Source organism: Salvelinus alpinus, chromosome 4 (assembly GCF_045679555.1).
Source record: "Salvelinus alpinus chromosome 4, SLU_Salpinus.1, whole genome shotgun sequence".
In the NCBI taxonomy this organism is placed as follows: domain Eukaryota; kingdom Metazoa; phylum Chordata; class Actinopteri; order Salmoniformes; family Salmonidae; genus Salvelinus; species Salvelinus alpinus.
In genome coordinates this window covers 98257940-98277437 of record NC_092089.1, presented here as the reverse complement: position 1 = coordinate 98277437, position 19498 = coordinate 98257940, and the positions used below count along the sequence as shown (strand labels likewise).

Sequence of the window (19498 nt, the reverse complement as noted above, 5' to 3'; positions counted from 1 at the left end):
TATATATTCGTTACGTTATAGCTAGGTACGTAGTGTTTTCATTATCCTGACAGTTCGACTGGGTCACATGACAGTGCAAGGGGAGGAACAACACACCAGACTTGGAAGGAAGGGGAGATGGCGGAGCTGTGCTAGTTTCAATCTTAGCGTATCAATATTATATTCAGCTCACAGTTTGCCAAACAAGTGATCATTTTCAAACACTCAACGTCCATCCAGGATGGCCGAGCAAATCAGCAACGTTAGATATCAGGAGGTAAGTTTATTTTTTATTTTATTAACCAATACAATTCGCTAACGGCTAAACTAGCCAGCATTGGAAAACGAAACGTCGTTATGACTTTGGGCCCAGTTTTGCTAACGTTGTAGCTCATTGTGTCTTCAACATTTAACTTGACACTTACGGTTAACACGTTCGCTCGTTTATGGTGGTTAAGTGTAGTTAGTTAGTATAACTGATTTAGCTAACTAACTACAGGGGACGGGCCACAGGCCCATTTGTTATGACGACCTAACTGTTGACATGTCCCACCCTAATAGGCCATTGAAAGGCTAATCCGTGGAAAATGTTGTTGCCGCTAACATAAACTAGATACTGGTAGTTACTTAGCTACCTAGATACCTAGCTAGTTACCAACCATAATCATAGTAGTGATATTAAAATCTATCAAGATTGCACAAGAACACGCTACTAGCAGGCCTACATTCATTGATAGGTGTCGACAACCAATCTGCGACTAATGCCATAGAGGTATACCACAAAGCAGGATCAATTAGTTAGCCAGCTAACTCGCCTAAATATTCTGAAATAAGATTGTCTCGAGACAAGCTTGAAATGGTCATGGTCTAATTGATTCAACAACCAAAAACGTATCCAGTGCCTTCAGAAAGTATTCACACCCCTTAATTTTTTCCACATTTTGTTGTCAATGATCTACACAAAATACTTGAACATTTGTAAAAAAAAAAAAAATCGATTATTATTCAACCCCCTGTGTCAATACATGTTATATTCACCTTTGGCAGCGAGTACAGCTGTAAGTCTTTCTAGGTAAGTCCCTAAGACCTTTCCACATCTGGATTGTACAATATTTGACCATTATAATCTTTTTAATTCTTCAAGCTCAAATTGGTTCTTGATCTTTGCTAGACAGCCATTTTCAAGTCTTGCCATAGATTTACTAGCATATTCAAAACTGTCAAAGTCAAAACTGTAAATAGGCCACTTGGTAACATTCAATGTTGTCATGTTAAGCAACTCCAGTGTATATTTGGCCTTGTGTTTTAGGTTATTGTCCTACTGAAAAGTGTATTTGTCTCCCAGGGTTTGTTGGAAAGCTGAATGAAACAGGTTTTCCTCTAGGATTTTGCTTAGCTCTATTCTGTTTCTTTTTATCATAAAAAAAACTCTAGTTCTTGCTGATGACAAGCATACCCATAACATGATGCAGCCACCACCATGCTTGAAAATATGAAGTGGTACTCAGTGATGTGTTGTTGGATTTGCCCCAAACATAATGCTTTGTTTTCAGGACATAAAATGAATATCTTTGCCATTTTTTTTCTCTAGATTTAGCCTACTTTAGTGCCTTATTGCAAACAGGAGGCATGTTTTAGAATATTGTTTATGTACAGGCTTTCTTTTCACTCGGTCAATTAGGTAAGTATTGTAGAGTAACTACAATGTTGATCCATCCTGAGTTTTCTCCTATCACAGACATCAAACTCTGTAACTGTTTTAAAGTCACCATTGGCCTCATGGTTTCCTTCCTGTCCGGCAACTGAGTTAGGAAAGACGCCTGTACCTTTAATGACTGGGTGTATTGATACACCATCCAAAGTGTAATTAATAACGTCACCATGCTCAAAGGAATATTCAATGCCTGTTTGTTTTTTTAAATGTTTTTGTTTTTAACCATTTACCAATAGGTACCCTTCTTTGCGAGGCATTGGAAAACCTCCCTGGTCTTTGTGGTTGAATCTGTGTTTGAAATTCACTGCTCGAATAAGGGACCCTAAAGATAATTGTATGTGTGGGGCACAGAAATGAGGTAGTCCTTCAAATATCATGTTAAGGGTTGCACATTTTGCGGAATATTCAGAGGTAGAAACTTTGTGGGAATTAACAGAAATATATGTAAATTAATATTAATACCATTTAAATGTAGATGTTTTTTTGCATTGGATATACTTTCCATATCATATGGAGACAGAAACATAAACCTTTTACCTTATCATAAGTAGACATAATTGCAAATTATTAAATTATTCCAATAGAAAGAAAAAAAAGATTTTCAGTTACGAATTGAACTTGAGTTAAATTAGTTGACTCTTCACATGGGATGATTTCACTGAACAACAAATGAAAGGGAATATTGAATGATCCCCAATGATCCATCGCATCTCCCAAAAACGTTTTCAAAATGATAGTCTAGAAACTAAAGCTTTGGTTGTCTTCCCCTCAGGCTTCCATGTCTTCTCCCTGGACCTCCTCAATGTCCACCTCATCTTCACTGTCACTTTCCAACCTTGTTGAGGATGGCTTGTCAGGCTCAAAAACCCTCAAATTTTCCCGGATGGCCAACAATTTTTCAACCCTTGTAATGGTCAGCCTGTTGCGTGCTTTGGTGTGTGTGTTCCATACAAGGACCAGTTGCACTCTGAGGTGGCTGATGTTGATGGGATTTGGTGGATGGAGGCAACAGGGGAAAGAGCCTCAGATCCACAAAGTCCCTGCCACCAGGTGGCTGATGAGATATGTTGGCACGACTGCCATATTGCATCTCCATCCCAAAGCCCTTGCTTGGAAATGTACTTCGCCAGACTGCCAAGAACCTTGCCCTCATCCAGGCCAAGGTGGCGAGACACTGTAGTGATGACACCATAGGCCTTGTTGATCTCTGCACCAGAAAGGATGCTCTTGCCAGCATATTTGGGGTCCAACATGTACGCTGTATGGGCTTCAGGCAGAAGTCTTCACACTTTTTGATGTATTTCAGAACTGCAGTTTCCTCTGCTTGGAGCAACAGTGAAGTGGGCAGGGCACTACGGATTTGTTCTCTTACATCTGCAAGCAGAGTCTGAACATCAGACAGGATGGCATTGTCTCCCTCAATCCGTGCAATGGCTACTGCTATAGGTTTCAGGAGTTTCAGGCTGCTTACCACTCTCCCAAAATACATCATCCAGGAGGATCCTCTTGATGGGGCTGTCCATATCGACAGACTGTGATATGGCCATTTCTTGGAGAGACTCCTTCCCCTCCAGGAGACTGTCAAACATGATGACAACACCACCCCAACGGGTGTTGCTGGGAAGCTTCAATGTGGTGCTCTTATTCTCCTCACTTTGCTTGGTGAGGTAGATTGCTGCTGATGACCCTTCATATACCTAACCATTTCCTTGGCTCTCTTGTAGAGCGTATCCATTGTTTTCAGTGCCATGATGTCCTTGAGGAGCAGATTCAATGCATGAGCAGCACAGCCAATGGGTGTGATGTGAGGGTAGGACTCCTCCACTTTAGACCAAGCAGCCTTCATGTTCACAGCATTGTCTGTCACCAGTGCATATACCTTCTGTGGTCCAAGGTCATTGATGACTGCCTTCAGCTCATCTGCAATGTAGAGACCGGTGTCTCTGTCTCTTGTCTGTGTTCTTTTAGAATACCGGTTGAGGGGTGGAGATGATGTAGTTAATTATTCCTTGCTCACAAACATTCGACCACCCATCAGAGATGATTGCAATACAGTCTGCTGTCGCTATGATTTGTTTGACCTTCACTTGAACTCTGTTGAACTCTGCATCCAGCAAACAGCAAATTAGTAGATAAAACATGTCTGGTTGGAGGGGTGTATGCTGGGCGAAGAACATTCAGAAATATCTTCCAATACACATTGCCTGTGAGCATCAGAGGTGAACCAGTTGCATACACAGCTCGAACAAGACATTCATCAGCATTGATCAGACTACGTTCCTCCATTGAGTCAAAAAAACTTCTGATTCCAGGAGCACCATGAGCTATTGATAAGGTGTCTGATTCATAATTTTCACCTCAAATAGAAGTAGAGGGACTTTTGTCAGAGGTTGCTTGTTGTGAGCGCTGAGGGAACTTTATGCACTTGGCCAGATGATTATGCATCTTTGTTGCATTCTTCACATATGATTTGGCACAGTATTTGCAAATGTATACAGCTTTTCCTTCTATATTAGCTGCATTGAAATGTCTCCACATATCAGATAGTGCCTGTGGCATTTTCCTGTCAGGATTAGAAAAAGAATGGTAAAAAATAAATAAAAATACAATTCCATGTACAGATAAATAGTTAAGCAGTTAGATTAAACAGCTTAGAAATTATTTTAACATTTTGTTGTAGGCTACTATTTACTAGTTAACAAAACATCATGTATGTCATATAAAATATATTCACCCCACCCAGTATTGTAATCAAAACTTACCAGAAAGCATGTAATCCTTGGCTCAGACAGTGTAGTAGTGTGGGCTCAATAGCATCTCATTAGTGTGCAAGATCTTGAGAATCAGCTGTACACGTGATGGAAGAATGCAGAGGGTTGCAATTCCATTGAATTGGGGATAGTTTAACCAAAATATGACACAAGACCTAGAATTGCCTTATGTGTATCCCACAAAAAAGGTTCACTGTTATAAGCTAACTTTTTTTGGATAAATTTAAGCAAAATTCCCCAAATTCCAAGGCTTAACTTCCCATGGGAAATTCTGGAAATGTACCGGAAGTTTCCGACCCTTTGCAACCCTAATCATGTTAAACACACAGTGCGACCATGCTACTCATTATGTTTACTAATGAATTTATTTAGGCCATAACACAGGGGTTGAATATTTATTGACTGAAGACATTTCAGCCTTTCATTTTTTATTCATTTGGGAAAATATCATTCCACTTTGACATTATGGGGTATTGTGTGTAGGCTAGTGACACAAAATCTAAATTTAATCAATTGTAAATTCAGGCTGTAACACAACAAAGTGTGTAAAAAGTCAAGGAGTTTGAATACTTTCTGAAGGCTCTGTATTTTTTTTATTTTTTATTTTTTTTTACCTTTATTTAACTAGGCAAGTCAGTTAAGAACAAATTCTTATTTTCAATGACGGCCTAGGCACCTGTAGTTATTTCTAGTTAATTATCAAAGTTAGCTGGCTAACTCATTGATCCTGCATTGTAGTATACGCCTCAGGTATCAACGGTTCCTGTCATGTCACTGATTGGGTGTTGCCAGTCAATTAGTCTGACGGCCAGAATAGTGCATCATCCCACTGTGTGTGTGTGTGTTGTATCCAGCTGGTGAATGAGGAGGAGCCAGCAGCAGCCCAACCCCCTCAGGAGGAGCCAGCAGCTGTCCTGGATGCACCTCCCCCCTACAGCAGCATCTCAGCTGCCAACGCAGGTAATTGGCCTCTGTCCATCCATAGCACTACACACAGTAACTGGCAATATATTGACTCATCTCATATGGGGTTGAGGACGGTTTCATATGCAAGTCAGGAATTTAATATTGTAATATAGTTATTCTAGTGCTCAAAAGAAAAGGCTACAGTGTAAACTGTGGTGTTTCAGTGAGCTCCCAACATTCACCTTGCTACTAGCCAACAGTAATGTGCTACGTCACGTTTTCTACACCTTTCCATTTCCCCTGCAGCGTTCTTTGACTACAAGGAGGATGCAGGCAGGTTCCCCAACCCCCCGTCCTACAACGTGGCTACCACACTGCCCTCCTATGATGAAGCAGAGAGGACCAAAGCGGAGACCGGCGTCCCTCTGGTCCCTGGCAGGGTTGTGGTATGTCTGTCCTCCTTTCACAGCGGTATTCATTCATTCATTGTTCAGGCATTGATAACTCCAGATTCACTAGTATTTATCATTGTGAGAGCCTCCATCCTAAATAAACACATTTTGACCATCATCATTGGAAGATGTCTGACGACCAAAATGTACATTTCCTTTTTCTCCCTTCAGGAGGATGACTTTGACGATGCTGACCAGCTGCGCATAGGGAATGATGGCATCTTTATGCTCACCTTCTTCAGTAAGTCTTCTCTCTGTTTCCTGTACAGTGTAGTTGTTGTTATGGACAGACAATGTCTGTCTGCATCTCGTGGGTTCATGGGTACACTAAACAAAGCAACGACATTAAGCCAAGCCAGGGACTTGTCCAACCGGTTCATAAGGTGGAATTTTGTGCAATTAGAAAAGCTGTTGTATAATCTTTCACAAAGCATCATGGTCTATGTGTGGTGAACGACAAGCATGTTAACTGATGAGCCTCTTCTTATTAGTGGTCTATGATTGATTGGTTAATTGATTGATTGTCCTCTCTTCTCTCCAGTGGCATTCCTGTTCAACTGGATTGGTTTTTTCCTGTCCTTCTGTCTGACCACTTCTGCAGCCGGTCGCTACGGCGCCATCTCTGGGTTTGGCCTGTCTCTCATCAAATGGGTTCTCATAGTCCGGGTAAGATCAACACACCTCGTTGTTCTTTACAACACTGGTCCTGGAGTACTAAGGGGAGTTCAGGCTTTTGTTCCAGCCCTAAATACTTTGGAATGCTATTGTGGTCCCCTAATGTTATGTTACTATCTTTTGAACGTTCCAGTTTTCCACCTACTTCCCTGGCTACTTTGATGGGCAGTACTGGCTGTGGTGGGTGTTCCTGGCTTTGGGTAAGTGGAGCTTAAGTCTGAGCTCTATTTGAATGAATGTGTATGAAATGTGTGAAAGATGATCATGAAACGGATGCTGTTGTCTTTTTTGTGACTCTCCAGGCTTCATGCTGTTCGTCAGAGGGTTCGTCAACTACTCCCGGGTTCGCAAAATGGCCGATCCTACTTACGCCACACTTCCTCGAACGAGAGTCCTGTTCATCTACTGAAGGTGAGGCCCTAATTCACACAACATTCCTGTGTTACAGCAGAATACGACCTTATCAAATCATAAGCCTGGTCCTTTATTAAGAAATAGAAGTTTTAGTAATCTATCAAATCATATAGATTTTCTCCACTCGCTAGTTTCCTTCCAATGTAGTCTGGTTACATGTAAATATACCATAAACAAACATGGTCTGTAGTAAAGCACCTGTTCTCCTACAGAGATACTGATCTCCTCCGTTAACGTATCTCCTGTTTACTCTTCACAGCCGGTTTTTGAATCAACAAAACGTCCCTGAATCTGGATCGAGAATCCTGGATGTTTGAAAAGCATCATACTGACAAACAGCAACAAAACTGCAGAAGTCTAAAACCAAACTACTCAGATAACCATCACGACACGGCAGGATGGGGGAAAAAAACAACACAATCTTGATGAATACAACTCTTGTAACATTCAGGAATTAAATACATAAATTGTTTTATTTTATTTGAAAAACTTAATTAATGGATAATGATAGTATGTACTCATTAGTGGCGAATGTTAAGTGCTATTTTACATTTTTCAGTCTGTAATGTTTGTGTAATGCCTTATATCATTTGATGGTAGTGTTCTAGCATGCATCTGCACCTCAAGGGATCAGTCTTATTTCACTAATACTTTATTGAAAGCCCACAGGTGTAATGCATTACGATGCAGTCGTAATGCATTATAAGACTTGTCATAAGCACTTGTAACACCTTTATGTTCATAGTAGTCACCAGCTCATAGTAATCATGAGATGGAGAAGAAAAAAAAATAGTCACATATGGTATTACAATTTCTGAGTTTGTAATAAAACATTGACGTTTTATACATGCTTATAACAAGTAATAATGCACTATACCTGTTGGCTTCATATGAAGCGTTGCCCTTATTTCTAGCCAGTAGAGGGCAGAGGTCTTTGCTAAAATTTGTCATCATGAATTATTCCTATAAGACAGAATCCTACCTTTTTATACGCGCACCTACCTCAACCGTAAGGTATCGTATGTGCACATCTTAAGGTAAAGATTTTGTCCAAAGTGTTTTTGTTGTACAAGTCATACAGTTTTGTGTAGAGAAAACAAAAACATTATGTATGGAAAAACTATGATGCTATCAGAGAATGTAAGCAGGTGCACTTTTTAGAAACTTACTAATAAAACGCCAGGGAGTTCCTCCCAATGAAATTAACAATAAACGACCAAATGGTAGTACCTGTAGTTATTCAGTGAGTATAGAGCTTTCTTAAGGGTGAAATGGCGCTTTATTACTAGTCGTAAGGGTGATATGACAATTTATAACTGGTCTATGACCGTACTAATTAGATTTAGTAAGAAGACGAGCAATTATACTCTACTTGTCGATCTTTCTCTTTAGGCAATTGTTGGCATATTGTTAACTGTAAATGATCTCAAACATGCTCTGTTGGATCACCCTGTTTGCCTGCCAGTCTGTTTTAAACCAGTTGTTTAGATTTCTTGCTTAGCCCTAAATGTGGAATGGTACAGCAGAGCTACGATCCAAACCCAGTCCTAGACACACATTTCTCTGATCTCTGTGTGAAATAGTACAGCTGCATCCTTGGGATTTTATTGTTATGAGATATTATGTTTTAAACTGTAAAAAGCTTCATGTCTAATAAATGTCACTTTCAAAAGCGAGATTGATCTCTGTTCCATGTTTTGTGTGCAGGCTTTGCCAGAGATTTTAAGGCTTATTGTAAAATGTTGTGCAGCACTGACACCTTGTGGTTGAAAGACACAATGACTCGACACCAACTGCTACAGTTCCCATAGGTTTTTTAAAATGGTTTTTGAATGTACAGTATGTGATATATTTTCCATCAGCTTTCTATAACAATTGGCTGGTGAGAGACACTACTCATATCATTTCCATATATAGGCTACATATCATTAGTGTTGTCATGATTCAATATTTGATATTACATTTAAATATATGCCATTTAGCAGACACTTATCTAAAGCGAATGACAGTAATGTGTGCATACATTTTAAGTAAGGCTGGTCCCAGGAGTCAGTCCCAGGAATCAAACCCACTATCCTGGCGTTGCAAACGCTGTGCTCTACCAACTGAGCTACAGAGGACCACAGTGGGCAATAGTCATCAACAAAGATATACATTCTAGATGTCTAGTTAGCAGCATAAAGTAGATTGCAGTTATAGTGTGGAGTGGAATGCTTAATTTGGTCAAGTTTTAGCATGATTCTACCAGTCAGATTTCCATCATATAGCTATAATAGTTTATACAGATGACAGCATCTATAACAGGTTGGCGAAAGCATAACTGCTGTTATAACCTACAACTCAAGCTTCAGTACTAGTTTACATTTAAAATACTGTTTGATTAGCCTGTCTGTTTGTCTGCAATTTCCCACTGAGCACCTTGGAATGGATGTGTCTAAAATGGCACCCTATTCCCAATATAGTGCACTACTTTTGGCCATTTCAGATGCACCCCTGGCCTTACACCCTTCACTCCCCTGTGCCCTCCAACCGCCGTGGCAAGAAGAAGATGGCCTTCTGCCCTATGTGGGTTCTGGAGCCTAGTTTGGGTTTCCCGTTCTTCTTCAGTCCCACGTACCAACTCCTGTCTTGGTACTTCTGGGCCTGGTAGGTGTTGTAGTGGTTCACCTCAATCTTCTCCAGGAAATAACACTGATCAGTTACTATGGACTATATGGGAGAGACAGAAAGCCAGATAGGCAGAATACTTAGTCATCACAAACATATGCTGATCGTTGATTAGATTACCCGTGGGTGGTCAAAGGCTATAGGTAATCCAAAACAGATTGGTAAGGTTCTGGGGGTGGGCTCCCGAGTGGTGCAGTGGTCTAAGGCACTGCATCTCAGTGTAAGAGGCGTCACCACAGTCCCTGGTTTGAATCCAGGCTATATCACATCTGGCTGTGATTGGGAGTCCCATAGGGCGGCGCACAATTGGCCCAGCATCATCTGGGTTTGGCTGGGGTAGGCCGTCATTGTAAATAAGAATTTGTTCTTAACTGATTTGCCTAGTTAAATAAAGGTTACATTTTAAAAGGCTATAGGTCTATAGTCTAAAGGCTATAGTCCTAAACAGTTTGAATGATGTAAAATAATTATTTGAATGATAATAATTGTAAATGTCTCCTATCACTATCCTAAATTAATGTGTTGACACCAATGTTAAAAAAACAGCACCTTTCTGTGACTTTTATGGCCAGGTTAGTTAGGGAGGGTGAAGAGGTCACCATGACAATGTAGTCCTACAGGCAGTTTAATACTCACTGAACTGTATAGCTTTCCTTCACTGCTCATGGCCAAGTAGCGTCCTGCCTCTGTCCCCTGGATGACAACCACACCGTGGTCCACAGATTTCACCCTCAGGACCGCTAAGGCAAGGAAAGGGTACAAGGCAACGTCAGATTGACAAAGACAGAGCCCCCACACACAGGAGGACAAACTAACAAAATAAGTTCAAGACAAGCATTCCAACCATGCTTAAAAATAAAATTCCACACGATAACAAATAGACACAAACTAGAAGGACACACCGAAATAAAGTGACATAGACAAGCATGCTGGAATTTGGTTACTATTTCAAACACGGGGGTTAGCTACCTTTGTTGTTGTCGCGGTTTGGTTATCATGTCATTATGCAACATTCAGAGACTTTGCTTTGAGAAAACGGTCATCTCAATAGCCTTAGTATGAATGCTAGATGCTATCCAACTGGAAGCGTTTAATAACTGTAACAGATTACTGATAACATTGTCTGCAAATCTGCATGAGTATTTCTGAAGTGAAGATCTCTGTCAGCATATTTTCAGACAGCGCATAAACAGCTGTGTTGTTACAGTCTAAATATATCCCACACATTCCGATCATGACACTGTCCTTGATATTGAACCATACAATTATTATGGGATATTATTACAGTGTGGGAGACTGATGATTATCTTTACTGAAGTTTAACAGCCTGGAAATGTCCATTATTTTAGGTCGATTGTGAACTTTTGCAAATAATTAGAGCATACATCAACATAAATGTATTACAGTTGAATATAAAGTTAATTATGCAGATAAATACAAACTTCTTGATTGGATGAACAGTTCAATAAACTAAATAATAGCCGAATTAATAACAGATGTTTGTATTATTTACATACAGTAGTATTTTTGTTCATTTGATAAACAAAATCCACTGAAATATTATAGTATTTCTGTTTTTACTGTGAATGTCATTCTCGTCCCTCTTGCCTTCCACGGTCCCATCCGGGAGAATCTGCAGATGATGTCCGCCATTCATGCAGTATAGGCGGGTCAGCTTTTTATTGTCGAGCAGGTTACTTCCGAATCGCTCATTATCCTGCCCCACCGGTAAAAACGTTATTTCTGCATCAGTCATTTTTGGATAAGCTCTAAATTAAAATAGCGACGGTGGGTCAAGACCACCTGAGAATAACCACCTGATGCGCGCTCTGCGGCAAGAACGAAAACAACCCGTTAGTAAAATCGCCGTTTGATGGCAAACAGGAACATGTTTGGACTTTATAGTCACCCGTAGAAGCAACAATGATCTGTGGTCACGCGCGTTTTGGTCGCGGGGGAGCAGAGCACTGACTACCAAAGAGGGCGCGTACATAGCCTACATTTTTTCGCACCCAGGATGTGGAGGATTAAAATTAGAAACACACTATTAGGATACAACAGTGACACCTGTTTCACATACACCTGCTGGCAGTTCCTGTGATCTTGGACCAGGGCCTGTAAACTATTCATGAAGCATCAGAGTAAGAGTGTTGATCTAGGATCAGGTCCCTCCTGTCCCTATGATGTTATTCATTATGATCTCTCAAGACAAAGGAGATGATTGTGGACTACAGGAAAAAATAAAAAAAATAAAATTGCCCCCCTCCCCTCTTCACACCACTGCCACTCTCTGTTGTCATCTATTTATAGTCACTTTAATTAACTCTACCTACATGTACATACTACCTCAACTAACCGGTGCCCCCACACATTGACTCTGTACCGGCACCCCCCCCTGTATATATTGTTATATTTGTACTGCTGCTCTTTAATTACTTGTTACTTTTATCTCTTATCCATATTTTTTGAAACTGCATTGTTGATTAGGGTCTTGTAAGTAAGCATTTCACTGTAATGTCTACACCTGTTCTATTCAGAGCATGTGACTAATAAAATTTGATTTGATTTGAAAAGGCTAAACTGATCTGAGATTACCACTCCTGCTGTGAGAGAATACAGGCCCTCGCCTCTTTATCCAAAGAGATTTGAATCGCAATGAGACTAATCTGAGCAAATAAATGAATGTTCTATTCTATTCGGAGCATACCTCATCAGTCTCATTACTGAACGTCGCAAACCCTTGGATATCTGCAGGAACCCTAGCATAGAATCACGAATCAGCGATATACAAATTGGCTTAATTATTTATTTACTTACTAACTTAATCAATCACAGAATTAAATACACACACACAATAGGTCATACATTGGTTACTACATGATACAACGAAAAAGTCGCTAGCGTACGAAACCGATATGACAGCTTGGTAGACAAAGGAAAGGGGTGGGGCAGTTCAAGAACGGGAAACTCAGAATGGATTCACTACATACATAGAAATTGCTAATACTTTGAACATGAAAACCCGCTCATTCGAAAATAAATTGCAGTTTTACATATTTACGAGTGTCTGCCTTTGTTGTCCCTCTCTGTGATTGCCAGTCCCTCTGCTGGATAGTCAGTCGACAGAGAGCCTCTGGTTTGTCCACTAGAGATCACGGGGGCATGGCCACTGACTAGTTAAAACTTTATATCTAAACAATATATCAATTAGATATTTTATACCACATTCAGATGCAAACCCAAATATTGAAACACAGTAATGTGTGTTTCCTGTCCTTCATGAGGTCACCAAATGAAACACACTTGACATGATTGTCCCTTAAGTGTCCACAGACCATTCCCACATTCTCAAAAATATAAATATTGTTTAATTCTCCCATTTTGGGGAATAGGAGTTTTGGCAAGGAGAATGTCTTTGTTTCCCATAGGCTCTCTCCCTCCATACTGAGAGTTTCTACCAGGAATTTATGACCATTGTAAAACCTGATGTGGGAGAGTAAGAGAGGGGGGGTCACAATATACACCCAAAAGGGCCACGTTGTGACATTCCTGAAGTGGGAGCCAATCTCCCTTGACAACCAGGATATGACTTGAGAGTTTGCGTGCCATCAGGGTCAGTCAACTGTCCATCCAGAAAACCCTCTACAACAGTCTCACTATATAGACCATCGGGAATCTGGTGTAGGGGCTACAGCCTTATAGCTAGGTCCAAGATCTGTAATCTGGCAGAGCTACAGCCTTGTAGCCTGGTCCAAGATCTGTTTGTGCCATCTTGCCATGGAAAAATGTTTGGTATGCACACAACCATAGGAGTTGGCCAAACAGTACAAACATATCTGGGATCAGCCTATGGGGCCTCAATAAGGAACAACAAGCTATTTTCTCCCAACATTATCACTGGCTTTGGGGCATCAAGTGTGGTCATAGAAATGATGTGTTGAAATGCTGAGACCAAGAGACTAGCAGTAGCAATATTAGACTGACATGAAAGTGGAGTTTGGTGTAGGAGCTTCTTTCAGTGCCAAGACATTCAAAGTCCATTTCCATTAACTAGAATAGGTCTCCTGGCAGCCAAGGAAATCATTTGATCTAGTCCTTGGGCTCCCGAGTGGTGCTGCGGTCTAAGGCGTCACTACAGACACCCTGGTTCAAATCCAGGCTGTATCACAACCGGCCGTGATTGGGAGTCCCATAGGGCGACGCACAATTGGCCCAGTGTTGTCCGGGTTTGGCCGGTGTAGGCCGTCATTGTAAATAAGAACTTGCTCTTAACTGACTTGTCTAGTTAAATAAAGGTTAAAGAATAATAAAATGTTACAAACCAAACCAATAAGCCCCAGAAAGGAAAAGCCTCTTTATTGGATGAACCAGTGCTTATCGTAATAATGTGATTTTTAAAAGTATATCTGACAACAAGGTGACATTTTTCATTGTTCAGATAAAGTGAGTTAACATGATCAATCTGCATACAATTTCTTGTTTTGAAAAGGTACCACACACAACGAAGACGTAGTTCAACATTTAATGGAAGGAAAAGCATCAACATGACCTACTACAGATGAGCAATAATGCAGAGGATATAGAAAACTACTATTATTTGTGGGAGAAATACAACACATTGTTTTTCTTTACATTGGGTTATATGTACATAATTAAAATAGTGTATAAGCTAAACAAGTCATCTTCAAAGAAAAGCATATACCAGTGAATCATCATCTTCATTCTGCCCTTGATAATACGTTTCAAAAGTTAACGTCTGTTTTATACAAAATAGAATTTCAAAATAATATTTGGGGTAGTGCAAATTGTCAGGTTCAAGCTGGTTGATTACGTTCACAAACAGTTTGTGTGAAGTTTTTTGACTGACGACTATATTCATAATATTAGCACACAACATTTGACCAAAGCCACACAAAAAGAAATATAAAATGTGTTATATGACTGTCCTGTACGTCTGTCGTTCCAAGAGCTACTAAAACTACAGGGAAACTTTGAGTCTGGATTTGCTTTGGCCAACCGGTATAAAATGTAATATACTGGAACTGTGTTATCTAAATAAAATGGTATATATTGACACTTGAAAGTTTTCCTGAAAATCTGTCCTGCAGAGTTCATTCACTAAAGTGAACATTTTCTGTCTAAAATAGCTTATATTGGAGAAGAAAAAAAGAAAATGACAATACATGTCTATAATCTCTGTTTAGAGCAACACATGTAACTCAGGTATTTGTCATTTATATTTGCATATTTTCAGATTTTCTTGAAAAAAAATTACTGCATAATACAATTCCACAGAGACCAATACATTTTGGGATAAGGGGAGGTGAGTAGTTTGTGGTTTCATACCAGTTATATGAAAGGCAACAGCAGAGAATGATTTATAGCCACCCTGAATGTGAAAGTAACCCATAGGAAATCCACAAGCAGTTTAGATGGGGAGAATTCATTTTCAAATTTTATTGAACTACTTTTGAAAATAAATGTTTTCCTTTAGGATAGACTGGGAAGTTAACAATGGTTAATCAAGTAGTGAGAAAAATCAAATGACTTTGGCGTGTCCAGTATGCATGAAAGTAACGTACCTGAACGGACAGGTGAGCTTTTATTTAACCCAACTTAAATTGTCAGAAAAACTCACTCTGGGAATCAAAACGTACAAGTTTTTGGTTTTAAACAGTTCCATCAGTGAACATAAGATGACCACATACACTTTTAACCAATGACAACAACCTGAGTATGGTATAGTTGTTCTTAAAAATCACTAATGTATAGCTTCTTATTAGATGTTGGCATAGTGTATGAAAATAAGAGATGTCAGTTTTCCAACATGTAAATAGACCAATGACAGCAAACAAATAACTAGCATTGCATTTTTTAATGCAGGTTAGGTAAGTTAGAACACATCCCACCTTTTCAAAAATGGCTTCAGGTCTCGGGTTAACAATTCTCACAAATTCTCCTCAAATGTACGGAATGTGACAACACCATACAATTACATTACAATGAAAACATGTTTTTAGAAGAAAACTATTTCCCCTTAGAGCATGGGGTGGGAAACCCCAGTCCTCTGTTGCCGGGCCAAATGTCTCCTGGTTTATGTCTCTTCCCCTCCTCATCCATTAAGCTACAGACTATGTCTAAAATAGCACCCTATTCCCAATTCTGTGCACTACTTTGGACCAGAGCCTTGCCCTGGTCAAAAGTAACACACTACAAAGGGAACAGGGAGTCATTTGTGACGTGCTCACAGTTTGAGTGAGAAACCAGATGACAGAGAAGGATGTTAGTACTAAGTGCTTTACTGGACAACTTTTTGTGTCACACACCACACACACACACACACACACACACACAGAGGAACAATAAGAGCTGAGATGTTGTAAGCAAGATGCCTCGGTGGGTAAGGGGTTGTTGTGTGAGCAGCAGTGGGAGGTTGTCCTAGACCAGGGTCCATCAGTGTCAGTTCTCCAGAACCCCCTGTGTATTGCTGGTTTTCATCTCATCAAATTGTCAAATTGTCTGATATGTCAGTGATATTTCACTGTTGCCAGAATGTAAGCGCTATAAGGATTAATAATGACAAGTTACCCATGTTTCATTCACACACACCACTCTACTATCCATTCAAACACCAGTGTGTTCATACAGAAACCAGCATATAGAGGGTCAACACTGGGCCCTCTGACTTGGGACTGTTACTATTTATATTTTCCTTAAGAGACCAAGAACTACTGTAGAACTAAATTCAAGAACAGCCATTTTCCCATCAAATCTGAGTGGAAACCATAGCAACCAGCTCTTCTGGTTTTGGGGCTGCCGATACACAAAAAAAGTGGAATCTGCACTCTCCATTTTTGATTGGCTGACGCATCGCTCTCTCCGGCACATTCCAATAATGACAAATGGGCAAAAAAACAACTAGTAAAACAACAGTTAAAACAAAAGCAACAGGAAGATGGTATTAGTTCATCGATGGACAAAAGTACTTTTGCTGACAAAAATAAGTTCAAAAGGTGACAATTAATAGCTTCCTTTTACAAACATCCAATAGTTAAAGCCATGTTCTTTACTATGTACTTTCACATTATCTCATAATGGTATGGGTGTCATTGTACTAAAATACTATTTAAAAATGAGACGTGTACAAGAGATCAGGTGAATACTGTATGCAGATTGGGAGTATTGTTTAAATCTACTGATCTTATTGTTATTGTTTACACTGAGTAGCCATAACTGAGCTGCAACAGACTAACACGGCAGCCATTTTAAAAAGGAAAACTGACTGCAACTGCATGTAATAGAAACAAAACAATCACATACACTGAGGGTCAACCATGATGGTGAAAGAAGAATATCTATCCTCGGACAGTCAAGAGAGAGATTGGCTAAAATCAGACTTCAAGCTAAAAAGGCACTTTTCCCCCCCCTTTTCTGATCGACGGTGTGTGTAAACCTGGCAGCCAGTAGGTAGCTTAATGTAGACAAAGATAGAACTGTGAACTGTGTACTGTATGCTTTCATTGTATAAAACAATTTTATCATGTTAGGCCCGACTTAAAAAAAAAAAAAAAAAGCAATGCAACATGCTTTGGAAAATGACAGTTATGAAGAAAACAAAACGTCATGTGATTCGATAATCAACAACTACCTAAAAACAACAGCAGGTAGAGGAATACACAGTGGGTTAACCTGTTGAATAACAGTACAAGACAGTTATAGTGTTACCTTTGCTGAGGTAAGAAATGACCTGTATAATAAACTGTATATTATGTGGCAGCAGAAACGTAGACATCTTAATAATCTGTACATAGATACTTATTTAATCTAGATATTGTTAAGTTCTGCGGGTCATACACCTGAGAAAACACAAAGGGTTAGTTAAGTTCAATCCTTGATTATACTTAAACTTATGAAAACATTTATTCTATTAACTGGATCATAGACCATTGATGTTAAACAAAACAAAAATCCTCTGCTCTCTCCGTCTCGTCTTCTGCCTCTTGACAAATCTCTCCTTCCTCCTCGATGGCGCTTGTTTCATCCCCAAATCAGCAAACCCCTGTACATTGTATAATTTCTCCCAAAACAGCCTCTCTTCTTCCCTGTCTCCCTCGGTCAGGGGCAGGTGAGGGGATTTTAAGGCATTGTGTCTCGGTGGTGGACACGGCCAGTGGCGGTGGCACCACACAGTCATTTCTGGTGAAAGAGGAGGGGCTTGACGCTCCCGGCTTTGAATTTTGGTAACTGGTTGCTGATGATCTCTGCTAACATCTCTGGGAACTCCACCGACAGAGACTTGTTGACGAACGTGTAGAAGCAGAAGTCCAGCAGCCCACCAACCATCTAAAGGGAAAGCAGCACATTTGACATGTTTATTTACTGTCTGTTGGTCACAGAAATGTTCTTAGTGTAGATTGTAAACAAACAGAGACACTAAAACAAACATGGCTAGAATAATGACAGGAGAACACACAACACATCGTGTCCCAACATCTGCAAAATTATTGTCACCGTTTCTCATATCATTGTTCACAACCCACTCATACTCCTACATGAATCTCATTTCTAGCTGTATGCCATGTGTACAGAAACATGAATCCTATATCTATATTGTGCACCTGTGTGCAATCTAAGTGTGACATGATCTGTCACATGATCTCAGTATATATACACCTGTTCTGAAACGCCACAGAGTCTCCAACACCACCAAGCAAGTGGCACCATGAAGACCAAGGAGCTCTCCAAACAGGTCAGGGACAAAGTTGTGGAGAAGTACCGATCAGGGTTGGACTATAAAAAAATATCCGAAACTTTGAACATCCCACGGAGCACCATTAAATCCATTATTTTTTTAAATGGAAAGAATATGGCACCACAACAAACCTGCCAAGAGAGGGCCACCCACCAAAACTCATGGACCAGGCGAGGGCATTAATCAGAGTGGCAACAAAGAGACCAAAGATAACCCTGAAGGAGCTGCAAAGCTCCACAGCGGAGATTGGAGTATCTGTCCATAGAACCACTTTAAGCCGTACACTCCATGGAGCTGGGCTTCACGGAAGAGTGGGCAAAAAAAATTAAGCAAACATGTTCGGTGTTTGCCAAAAGGCATGTGGGAGACTCCTCAAACATATGGAAGAAGGTACTCTGGCCAGATGAGACTAAAATTGAGCTTTTTGGCCATCAAGGAAAATGCAATGTCTGGAGCAAACCCAACACCTCTCATCACCCCGAGAACAACATCCCCACAGTGAAGCATGGTGGTGGCAGCATCATGCTGTGGGGATGTTTTTTTCCATTGGCAGGGACTGGGAAACTGGTCAGAATTTAAGGAATGATGGATGGCGCTAAATACAGGGAAATTCTTGAGGGAAACCCGTTTCAGTCTTCCAGAGATTTGACACCGGGACGGAGGTTCACCTTCCAGCAGGACAATGACCATAAGCATGCTGCTAATAAAACACTGAGTGGTTTAAGGGGAAACATTTAAATGTCTTGGAATGGCCTAGTCAAAGCCCAGACCTCAATCAAATTGAGACTCTGTGGTATGACTTAAAGATTGCTGTACACCAGCGGAACCCATCCAACTTGAAGGAGCTGGAGCAGTTTTGCCTTGAATGGGCAAAAATCCCAGTGGCTAGATGTGCCAAGCTTATATAGAGACATACCCCAAGAGACTTGCAGCTGTAATTGCTGCAAAAAGTGGCTCTACAAAGTATTAACTTTGGGGGGGGGGAATAGTTATGCATGCGAGGTTTCAGTTTTTTTTGGTCTTATTTCTTGTTTGTTTCACAATAAAAAATATTTAGCATCTTCAAAGTGGTAGGCATGTTGTGTACATCAAATGACACGAACCCCCCAAAAATCCATTTTAATTCCAGGTTAAGGCAACAAAATAGGAAAAATGCCAAGGGGGTGAA

At 40.2% G+C, this 19498-nt stretch overlaps 3 protein-coding genes across 5 annotated transcripts in view; 1 reads left to right on the top strand and 2 right to left on the bottom strand.

Moving 5' to 3' along the window:
* Window positions 1–36: 36 nt before the first annotated feature.
* LOC139574765 (NEDD4 family-interacting protein 1-like) lies at window positions 37–8587 on the top strand. The gene is made up of 8 exons (XM_071399641.1): window positions 37–256; window positions 5319–5424; window positions 5677–5816; window positions 5994–6063; window positions 6364–6488; window positions 6631–6697; window positions 6800–6908; window positions 7171–8587. Exons 1-7 carry the CDS (start codon window positions 221–223, stop codon window positions 6904–6906), a joined length of 651 nt encoding a protein of 216 aa, XP_071255742.1. The 5' UTR covers window positions 37–220; the 3' UTR covers window positions 6907–6908; window positions 7171–8587.
* A 121-nt stretch (window positions 8588–8708) lies between these two features.
* Window positions 8709–11501, bottom strand: LOC139574766 (putative fibroblast growth factor 1). 2 transcript variants are annotated; one of them, XM_071399643.1, is made up of 3 exons: window positions 11187–11501; window positions 10215–10318; window positions 8709–9620 (listed from the first exon to the last, which is right to left on the bottom strand). In XM_071399643.1, exons 1-3 carry the CDS (start codon window positions 11332–11334, stop codon window positions 9420–9422), a joined length of 453 nt encoding a protein of 150 aa, XP_071255744.1. In that variant the 5' UTR covers window positions 11335–11501; the 3' UTR covers window positions 8709–9419. The 2 variants fall into 2 exon arrangements, with proteins under 2 accessions (XP_071255744.1, XP_071255743.1); XM_071399642.1 differs by having other exon boundaries at window positions 11160–11495.
* Window positions 11502–13917: 2416 nt separating this feature from the next.
* Window positions 13918–19498, bottom strand: part of LOC139574762 (glucocorticoid receptor-like) — a 62420-nt gene continuing 56839 nt past the window's right edge. For both annotated transcript variants that reach the window (XM_071399630.1, XM_071399632.1), the window contains exon 8: window positions 13918–17921. In XM_071399630.1, the coding sequence (XP_071255731.1) occupies window positions 17769–17921 (153 nt within the window). In that variant the 3' untranslated portion in view covers window positions 13918–17768. The remainder of the gene's footprint in view (window positions 17922–19498) is intronic.